General features: G+C 44.0%; 1 protein-coding gene across 3 annotated transcripts; it reads right to left on the bottom strand.

The window, feature by feature from the left end:
* Nucleotides 1-1,912: 1,912 nt before the first annotated feature.
* Nucleotides 1,913-9,379, bottom strand: RBM15 (RNA binding motif protein 15). 3 transcript variants are annotated; one of them, XM_033092435.1, is made up of 3 exons: nucleotides 6,311-9,379; nucleotides 2,931-3,043; nucleotides 1,913-2,284 (listed from the first exon to the last, which is right to left on the bottom strand). In XM_033092435.1, the coding sequence occupies exons 1-2, from the start codon at nucleotides 9,171-9,173 to the stop codon at nucleotides 2,937-2,939; spliced, it is 2,970 nt and encodes a 989-aa protein (XP_032948326.1). In that variant the 5' UTR covers nucleotides 9,174-9,379; the 3' UTR covers nucleotides 1,913-2,284; nucleotides 2,931-2,936. The 3 variants fall into 3 exon arrangements, with proteins under 3 accessions (XP_032948326.1, XP_032948325.1, XP_032948327.1); XM_033092434.1 differs by having other exon boundaries at nucleotides 1,913-3,043; nucleotides 6,311-9,194; nucleotides 9,304-9,340; XM_033092436.1 differs by lacking the exon at nucleotides 2,931-3,043 and having other exon boundaries at nucleotides 6,311-9,377.
* Between the last annotated feature and the right edge of the window lie 794 nt (nucleotides 9,380-10,173).

Here is a 10,173-nt window from a genome sequence, read left to right as displayed (position 1 = left end):
TTAAAATAAAGCAAGGAAATCTAAGTCATATTATACACTAAAAAAGTTGTGCTTATGTTAAGTTGCCAAAGCCTCACACTTGATTAATATCAGGAGGGGCTGGAAGGACTCAGGCTTGTAGGACTAAATGGACAACAAAAATGATGGTAAGAGCAAAGACTAGATTGTTCTCAACACTGCCTATTCACTTCCCTAAAATTGTAGTCTAAGTTTATAATTAAATTAATCTCTCTGTGGGACAAGGAAAAAAACTAACCATTTTGGTAACATTATTCATCATTCCCAGTCTGACAGCAGATTTTTTTTTGCTATATAATATTGTTAACTTGCAGATTTAGAAATCAGCAGCGTTTTTATAACAGTAAATTCTTCCAGCACCATTACATCACCACTAAGTGTGAAGGTCATGTTAATGAAAAATGTCAAAATTTTAAAGGACATCAAGGCTGCAGGTCCCAAATCCACAGCCAGGATTTCAGTACTTTGGCTCCCCCATTAAAAGAATTGCTTCAAAGGTTAAAAGAAATTAAAAAAATAAAAATACCAAGGAGAACAAAAGTTGTGGCCTGGGATTTTATAAACACAACACTTCGGTGAAGGGGAGGAAGCTAGCAGCAGCAGCAGAAAGCCCGAGGACTTCCCGAGAAACACACCCCAAACATCAGCAGCCCTCACCCTATTAATTATAATGCATTTGACCTCTAAAAACCCTCTTACCTGTTTACAAGAGTTTACACAGCTGTCTGCCACTGGAACACCACCTTGCAGAGTATAACCTTGGCATCCTTTGTTGATAATCACCTGCTGCCTAAGTAATCGTCATCCCGCATGGAGACAGACAGCACTAGGGCTCTTCCATCCGAGGTTACAATTCAAAACAAGCCCAACAAGCCTGCATTTCAAGGTGGTCTTCGTCTGCAACTAGTTAAGTTTAAAACTGGCAAAAAACAATGGTGTCTGAAGCCAATGGTGCAGCACTGCTGGCTTCCTCTTGAACTCCAGCGTTGTCACTGTGCACCGAAGTCTCCTGCTGCAAACAGGGGAGTTGTTCTCCTGTACTGGGAACAGCTTCCAAAGCTCAGGAGCCCCTGTGCAGGACAATGCAGGAACTAAAGGCAAACACTTTTCCTCCTTAAGGATGCCTCCATTTTTTTTCCTCACAATCTGTACTACCAACCGAGGTGACTGGGCCTGAGTGTGCGTTCGTACCTATGAAACCGTCACGGTGCATGCACATCCAAGGCATGTGGAACCACAGGTCAAGTAAGGCACAGATACCAAGTAACGGTTCTAATTACAAACGCTAGCTCTCAGGAACTCTTCATCCATTCAGAACTAAACCCATCACTGCATAACTCTGGTAAGAAGCCCCTGGAGATGGAGGAGCTCCTCAAATGTGTCAGGAAAGGCTTTATTAACATCATCATTAACATTTAAAAAGCAAACGGAGCATTCTCCTTCTTTTGGCAATTTGGTGCAAATGTTAAGTGCAAGATAAAGCAACTGCAAACTTTTCTTCAAATTAAAAATGAAACTAAGGCCACAAACGTGATGGGTGAACAAAATAAATCAAAACTTAAATTTCAGCAACTCCGGCTCTTCAAACCAGCAAAGCCCCCGACTCGTGCACTGTGGTGAGGCTTACGGTGCTTGCCCCGGCTTCTTGCGTGCCAGCAAACAGCACCTTTTCCTCATCAAGTTGAGGACTGAGAAGCAATCGATCCCCTTCACTGCAAACAAAGGGGGTCACAGTAACACTAGCGATCCTTCAGAATTGACACACCACGATAGTCAAAATGATGGTCTCCCTGCTTCTTGCTCAAGACATACAAGATCTGAGCAGCAGCAAGTAACCCCTCAGCTGCAAACAAAGGGGTCAAAGGTTTGCCGTCAATTCACTTCCAGGCAGAAAAACATTTTCCTCAAAAGAAACAATTTATTTAGAATAAAACAAAAGCAGCTCAACTGTGAGCGCACGTTTGAGTGACAGCTACTTTTAAGCTGTGTGAGCCATAAAAAGGGTTTTTCTTTACTTTTCCAGAAATCTTGTGTACACAGCACAAAGCAAGAGGTCATTTTTTTCCACTTAAAACACCGGCATTGGCATCACAATAGCAGATACACAACTTTAAGCTGCCATTTTAGTAAAATGCACAAATACTAAACAGATTAGCTTTCTTCCATCAAGAGGCCCATGTAAACTCCACATAAGCCACAACTTCTCTTCAAAAAGGTCCATTAGAGTTTTGAATTCCGTATCTTCATCCGCTGTTCACCAGTTTTGCTTGCAGGGGGGAAAAAAAGGTTATTCAGTACAAATGTTTACAATATTAAAAATATATATATTTCCCCTATGCCATATAGATGAAAAAAACGTTAACAAGACCTTCCTGGATAATCCACCTTGACTCCAAAAAGCACCAATAATACCCACTGGCACAAACCCTGAAATGAATTTACTGTATGAACAGACAAGTAACAAGTAGGACAGTAGGGTGGATTTTTTTAAAGACTGCAATTAAGTGTGGATTATAGGACTGAAAATATCCTTTATAGTCACGTAACTGAATAAAACATGTTGGAAAACATTCAGAAAAAGCAAGTTTATAATCAGTATATTCTACATATAACTTAAAAAAAATGGAACTGTAAAAAGGTGAAGTTCAGTCAAACTTTTACTCCCTCTATTTTCATTCTAAAATTTATATGGAGCAATACAGAACTGCTCCATTATTGTAGAGGGATCAAGATATAAAGTCATTTAAAAATCCACCTTTTTCTGTGTTACCAAAGATAGCAGCTGTTATTTTAACAAAACACTCAAAACAATTGCTGAACAGTCAAAGAACACTTTAGGACTTTGACTTTTCAATGCTGTTTAAATCACACATATAAAACTTTTCATCACCTAGACAGTTCACTATGGTTACCTGAAATCATTTTCTCCCCTTAGGCATATCACTATAACCAGATGTTAACAAGGTCAGCTCCACTTCTCTTCTCTTCTTTTGCTCATACCGAACTCCTATCTCAAAACCATGCACTGTGGCAGAGACAGAAAAAAAATATGTCCAGAAATTCTCTCCAAAAATTGTTTTTCACGTGAAAGGTCATAAAGGCCCTCTTCTCAAAAGGATTTCCAAATTCTGTTACCACAGTTTTTGGTGAATGGTTTCTATACGGACCCAAACTGTAGTACGAGCTGTACCTGCATAATGAGCAATTTCACTGTCTAAACAAAGTGGATTTTAAAAAAAATTTTAAAAAAGCACTGTCATTGAAAACCTGCTCATAAAAGTTTCTAAACAAACCTAAACAGTGTTTGACTCTGAACGCTCAAACACACCTTATTTTTTTAACTACAGTACCTTAAATGATGTAATTAAGAAGGGCCAGAATATATTGCCTTCAAAATGTGACAAAAGCTTATTATACCAGCCAGAGAATGGACATTTTAAGATGTATTTCAAAGGGAAAACTCTATCTATGCTCACTTAAGAGTCAAAGTATACATCTTAAATCAGGAATTTAAATTTTTGTGTTGAAAATTCTTTAAAAGAATCCCAGTTACAACCAACAAATATTTAAAAATTGGCTAGGAACTGAATGCTTGCTTAATTTTCCATAAGCTTTGAAACTGTGATCTAAAAGTCTTAATTAGCTTAATATTTTTCACCAGTAATACTTAATAAGTCATTAAATCATGTTAACGAAGAAATTTTCTTTCCATTCATTTGAACCGAGTTCCAGAAACATCAACTAAACAAGTATTTTCTTAAGTATAAGAAAAAACTGGTTGTTACAAAGAACACCCAATGCTGAGAGTATGAAATTCTGATTAATAAGAATTAGAACCAGTTTTAGACTTTTGCTTTCATTCCATTCTGAAGGTTTAAGTAGTTTACCAATATTATAAACCTGCACAACAGAATGGGCAACACAAATGAGAGATTCATCTGATGGCACTCTGTAGGTAAGCATCAAACTAAACAGTTATTTATAATACATACATTTAGAAATGATATCAAACCATTGTTTCAAAAATACTGAAGCACAAATTTCCCGGATCTAACAAAAGCTGCAATGTCAGATAAACATTCCGACATGGAGCAAAAACCACAGTACTCCTCAGTAAACTGTCGCATCAACTTTAAAAAAAAAAAAAAAAAAGGAAAGAAAAAAGGGAAAAAAAACATACTTTGGATTATCGTAAATTAGATGTCACGGACTTCACTCTTTAAAAGAGCAAAATCATTTGTCCAGCCATCTTATCAAAAGATATTCAAAAGTTAATGGTTAGTGAGATTTAAACTGGAAAAACGTACCTAGTGAATCTGTACTGAAGCCATGTATACACAGACTGCACACTTGAATTAGTTTCTAAACAGGTGCCTACTCCATATTAGCACGCCAACCACGGCCTTGTAAAAGCAAAAAGCACCCAAAGTTTTAATTGTAGGATTTCAGGTATTTTCCCTACAGGCTAACCAAGGGCCTTTGTGCTTCCAGCTTAGTACCTTCCTTCTCTCAAAATGGCTTAGTTTTTCCAGTTTAAAAACAAAAGAACACAAAAACCTCCAAACCTTAAAAAAAAAAAAAAAAAAAAAAAAAAAAAAAAAACAAAAAAAACTTTATGAATGCATAGTGAAAACCGAAAAGTATGACACAGCAGTGATAAGGCTTTCATGCTGACATGCATTAGACACCTATCATATCGGAAAATAATAAATTACATGACATCTCCCTGGGTTATTATTGGTGCTATTTTAAAACTACCAGCTTTGATAACAGAAAGAAAACAGTTGGGTTCTGCCAGGCTTTCAATAAGTCACTTTCACAGAATAGAAACATGACCATGATCCAAAAGGTCCTAAAGTTTCTAATCATAATTAAATATCAAGGGCCTTAGCTAAAATCCTCAGTATATAAATCAAGGGGGGTAGAGAAATAAATTTACTAATGACCTGAGAAACTAGGGTTGGGGGCAGAGAGATAGATGAAAAAACAAGACCAAAAAAAAATTATCTATTACTGTTAAGCAGGAAAAGTCCTTGTTAAGAGGCAGAAGTGTCCATATAATCTTCAACTATGAAGAAAACCATGAGGGTGGGTTAAATTATTTTAAATTAATTCCAGATGTTTGGGAAAAACAATTAAAAAGGGTTTTCCTACACTGACATTTCAATTCTCTGTAGTTGGACACCAGTGAAAATATTAAACACAAGATTTCAAAGATATTCAAAACATTTTCAATAATGTAATGTCATCGCTACTGCTAAATAGGAAAATAAAAATACAAGCAAAATTTTAAAAGAGCGTGTCAAAAGCATTTCACGATGACGTTCAAAAATTCTGAAATCGAGACATGGCTGATTAATGCCCACTGAAAAAGATGACTTACGAGCCTGCAGACAACTCCTCTTTCTATTATTGAAATCAGGAATTTGAATGGATACAAAAACAAACTTATCTTTGATGAAAAACACTTAAGTTTTGAAATGTGCACAATTAGAAATGTACCTGTTACAACTCTGAAAAAGTCAATAGAAACACCACCACACACCAATAACTGACCAATGAATTCTGATTTTAAAAGCACCTACTCATTCCTTGCATACTAGTGTAAGCGTAAGACACATGGTTTGTAACAAACTCCTCAATTTTTACTGATCACAGCTACAAACCAAAAGTGCATATACGGGGTACAGAACTCAAGAACTAATGATAAACGTGTATGTTAAAGTAAACTCGGAATAAACTGTATTTTAAGAGAAATACTCAAATACCTAAAATAATTACACTACTATACAATTTACCAGCTTACACTTTTGAGTTCCCTGATCAAATTTTTTCGGCCATACAAATAACATTTCTGGTACAGGAATTATTTGCCCACATACCAATAGAGGCATTTTTAGGGGTGTATTACCATCTTTATACAGTCAGTAGGCTCCTTTCCCCAAATTCTGACTTTCCAAAATTTTGGTTTTGTAACTTTGAGGAGTTTTTTTAAGCTCAAGGTTAAAAAAGAGAAAAACTGAAGGGAGGAAAAAAGTTACTGATAAAAGTGGGAACTCCTAATTAAAGTAAATCCTTCTGCCTGCTACCTTTAGGGCATCTCTTTCACTTAACATAATAGCTAAACTGTCTTGACATCTATTTTAAAGAGGTTTATAAAAATATAAAAAAGAAAAAAGCTACAACTAATTAAAAAGAAAATTTCCTCTGATGCTGTATCCCATTATACATCACAAAACAGGAACCGTGTCAAAGTAGTAAATACAAGTTACACATGGACTTTAGGACGCACCACGGACAATGATCATGACCAGGTAATCTTCTTCAGATTTGGCCAGTGCCTTGGCAGGAGAATCCAGGAACTGCTGGGAGAACTCACACGGTGGGAAGGCATGAAGGACCCCGGTGTTTTCCTTGTCTTTGTTGCCCCCCACAGGGAGGCTGATCACCCCAGCAGCCTGCTTTTGCTTTAAATAGGACACCAGGTTCCTAAGTGGCCTCTGAGTAGAGGTGGCAGTGTCTGATGTGGCTGAGGAAGAGGAGAATCTGCTGTCAGAACTTCCAGGCACAGCCAGAAGAATGGCATAACCATTGGGCCCTGCCACTTTGATGCGTCGAGTTACTTCATCCAACTTGGGCTGGTCTAAACGAAGACGCTGAGTGATCTTGAGCTGGGCCACTTTGCCTCCAGTCGAGCCCTCCACGAGAAGACTGCTAGCCACTTGAAGGTCACCCTGCAACAGATGCATGTTGGAAGGAAAGTTGCTGTTCTTCAATAGAAGCATCCCCTGCCAGGCCAAACAGAGCTTGGGAGAGGCTGATGCTGCAGGAGCTGTGCCACCATCCTGTTTCTGGGAAGGGGACTTCAGCTTCGATGAAGCAGTGCTGGTGCTGGCTGCACTCCCATCAGACCGCTCTTCTTTTTTCAGAGGGCTTTTTCCCTCAGTGGCAACAGCTGTCCTGTGCTTCCTATCGCGTTCAGCTGATGCCGAGTTTTTGCGGTCTCGCTTGTCACCCTGGCTCTTCTCCAAACTACCTCGTCTGTCTCTGATTGGAGAGGGCCTTTCCAAGAGAAGACGGGAAGATCGATCATTGTCACTGTTGTAGCGATCCCGACTACTGCTCAAGTCTGGACTACGGTCAGGAGAAGGAGCGCAGTGACGTTTTCGTGGCCGGTCACTCTCCGGGGACCTATCCAGATGCCGTCCCCCACTCTCGTCAGGCAGCCGTCGCTTCCTAGGCTGGTCTCTGCTGCTGGGCAGATCTCGCTCACCTCTGTCCCGGTCCAAGGACCAGCCATCCCGCCTGCGATCCAGGCTGTCCAGTGCCTCATAAGCAGGCACAGCACTAGCTGCAGTCCGAGTGCTGCGTTCCCGGACTGGGGGCGGTGGTGGCACCCAATCAGAGTCAGTATAAAGGTCCCTATCACGATCTCTGTATAGTAAGGGTGGTGTCCGATCCCGAGCACCCCTCAAAGGGTCAGGTGCCCGATGTCCAAAAGCATCTGTCACCAGTTCATAATGAGTTAAGGGAAGAGGCTGCAGATACTGCTGCTGGTAACGATGTTCTGTGTCTGCAAAGTCTACTCTAAGGCGACGATCTGGGCCACCAAGTGGAAAGCCCCGCATATGGGTCCAGGCAGCATGAGCTGCATCCAGGCTTTCATACTGGATATACGCCCAACTATCACCTTTGCGGTAGTCTATGGTGCGTATGGTGCCAAATCGGTCAAACTCCCGTGCCAGAGCAGCAAGAGGCACCCAGGGTCCCAGGCCACCTACCCAGAGACGGGTGGTGGGTGTAGCTTTACCATAACCAATTTTGATAGGATTCCGAATTATAATTTTGCCAGACATCGCTAGTTTGGCCCGGTGAGACATGTCTAGGTTCTCAAATTTGAGAAAGCCATAGGTACTGGTCTGGCCCCGAGAAGGCCTCTTGATGTCTACTTCTGTAATGACTCCAAAGCGATCAAAAGCCCTTCTTAGATCACTTTCTGTCACAGTGATGTCTAGGTTGCCCAAGAAAAGCGTCCGGTTAGCTCGCTGATCGTCCTCTGGTGAGATCTCATCCACTTCTCTGAAAGGAGCAGCACCTGCTCCAGCTCCCACCCTTGGCTCAAGACTGTATGCTGGGCGCACTCTCTCATAGAACGAGTAGTCTCGCTCTCTCTCCAGGTCCCGGGGTAATGGTGGCGGAGGTGGAGGGGGCAGGCGGCCAAGGGCCAACTGCTGCAACCGGTAGTCTCTGTATCCTAAGGCTGCACCACCAGGGGAAAGCGATCTCTGGCCTCCACCACCCCCTCCAGGGGGGTGCCGGTGACCACCTACAGAGGACCCGACCACGCTGGATGACGGAGGATAAGGATCTTTGTCTAAAGGGGAGCGGCTGCGGCGCCGGCTCACATACACAGCTTCTATCTTCAGGGGCCGGTCATAGAGCACAAGGCGGCCTCTGGCATGCTTGGCCGCCCGCGCGTCCTCTGGCCGCCGGAAGTTCACAAACGCTACGCGCTCATCCCCGCTGCCACCCGAGAGATGACTGATTTTGACACTTACATCACCGAAGCGTTTAAACTCGTGAAACAGTCCGTCCTCCACCGCTTCGTCACTCAGCTGGGACCCCAACTCGCTTATCTTCAGTGTCTTGTACTCCCCGCCGTCCCCGCCGCCAGGAGCTGAGGAGGCGGCCCCAGAGGAACGTGACTCCCCGCCTCCACCCCGGGAGCTGCTGCGCGACTCGCCCCCGCCCGAGGAATTTTTAGTGCCTGGGGAACTGTAACTATGTAAGCGGCTACTGGAGCTGCCCCCACCAGTATCATACTCGCGGCTGCCACCTCGGCTGCTTGACTTGTCCAGATGAAGGCTGCGCCGCGACCCGCCGCCGCTGTCGGTCTTTCCGCTGCTGCTCCCATTGCTGCCACCAGAGCCCCCTAACTTCTTGCTCCGCTCCCCGCGGGAAGTCGAATCCTCACCACCACGAGAGCGTTTGGGTTTGACTGGGGAGCGCTCTTTTCCCTTCATTGTTGCGGGTCGTCGGAGGTCTTCTCCGCGGAGCTGACTAACCCGCCGCTCCGCGCTCGTTTCACACAGCGGAACCGCATGCCGCCATCTTGGACTCCGCCGCTGCAAAGGATCCCGCCCCGCACTCCTCATTGGTCAAGCAGCTCCTTTCTTCTACAGTTTCATTGGGAAAATTACTTGTCTGTCTTTACATCTCCCCGCGCTCCGGGGAGGAGCCCGCCCAACCATTGTTATTGGGTTCCCAACACCTTAGTCGGAGTACCTCATTGGTTATATTCGTTGTCCATCTTAACGGTTCCTCGCGCCAGGCTCTAGCTCCGCCCCTCGCACTCTATCGTCACCTGACCCAAAGTCTGGAGGCGTTGATTGGACAAAAAGTGTGCTCTGTAACGGTACTTCTTGCGCGATGAAAGCAGTGGTTCCACCTCCTCATCTCTTTCATTGGTTTAGACCCCGTCCTTCAACCCACTATTTGGGAAGTCGGGCCATCCGTTCTGGAGTCTTTTTCTGAGAGGCCGCCTCACAGCGATCTCGCGAGAAACAGCGCTCCTTCTTTCGACCCTTTCTTCCAACTCCTCTGGCGGCCGAAAGAAGTTTGAATCTGATTGGATGACAGTGGTAAAATCGATAGGCTGAAATAACTGTCCATCAGTCGCTTACGGGGGTAGACCCACGTTCTGATGGAGTGGACTGAAGGTGAAAGAGTAGAACTCGCGCTTGCTGTGCGACGTCATTAGACGTCGCGAGATGGTGACCAGGGGACAGCTCCGCCTCCCCGCGCTTTCGGCGTTCTTCCTTCAAATATTTGTTCGGTCCCGTGGGGTACTTGGTTTGGTTGCGCCTTCGTCTCCCCACTTTCTACCCACAAATCCCTCTGGAAGCCGTTCCGGAGCGCCCAGCGGGCAGCCTCTTACTCCCTCCGGCATCTTCGTCAACAGCCTAAAAAAGCCCTACTCACTGCTCGAGTGAGCGCTGCCCGCGCGGTCCCTAGAGCCCGCGGGGCAGGCTAGGCCGGGAGTTCACATAGTTCGGGACCACACTAACGCCCCCGGGGCGGTGCAGAGGTCGGGCGCGGGCTCTTGGGGTCACGCAGCTAGGAAGCAGCGCAATCGAGACACAGCCTCCTTGGCGC

The sequence above is a fragment of the Rhinolophus ferrumequinum genome, chromosome 22, assembly GCF_004115265.2.
Source record: "Rhinolophus ferrumequinum isolate MPI-CBG mRhiFer1 chromosome 22, mRhiFer1_v1.p, whole genome shotgun sequence".
Classification (NCBI taxonomy): Eukaryota; Metazoa; Chordata; class Mammalia; order Chiroptera; family Rhinolophidae; genus Rhinolophus; species Rhinolophus ferrumequinum.
Note: the sequence above shows the minus strand (reverse complement) of the source record. Positions and strands in the feature narration are given on the sequence as shown.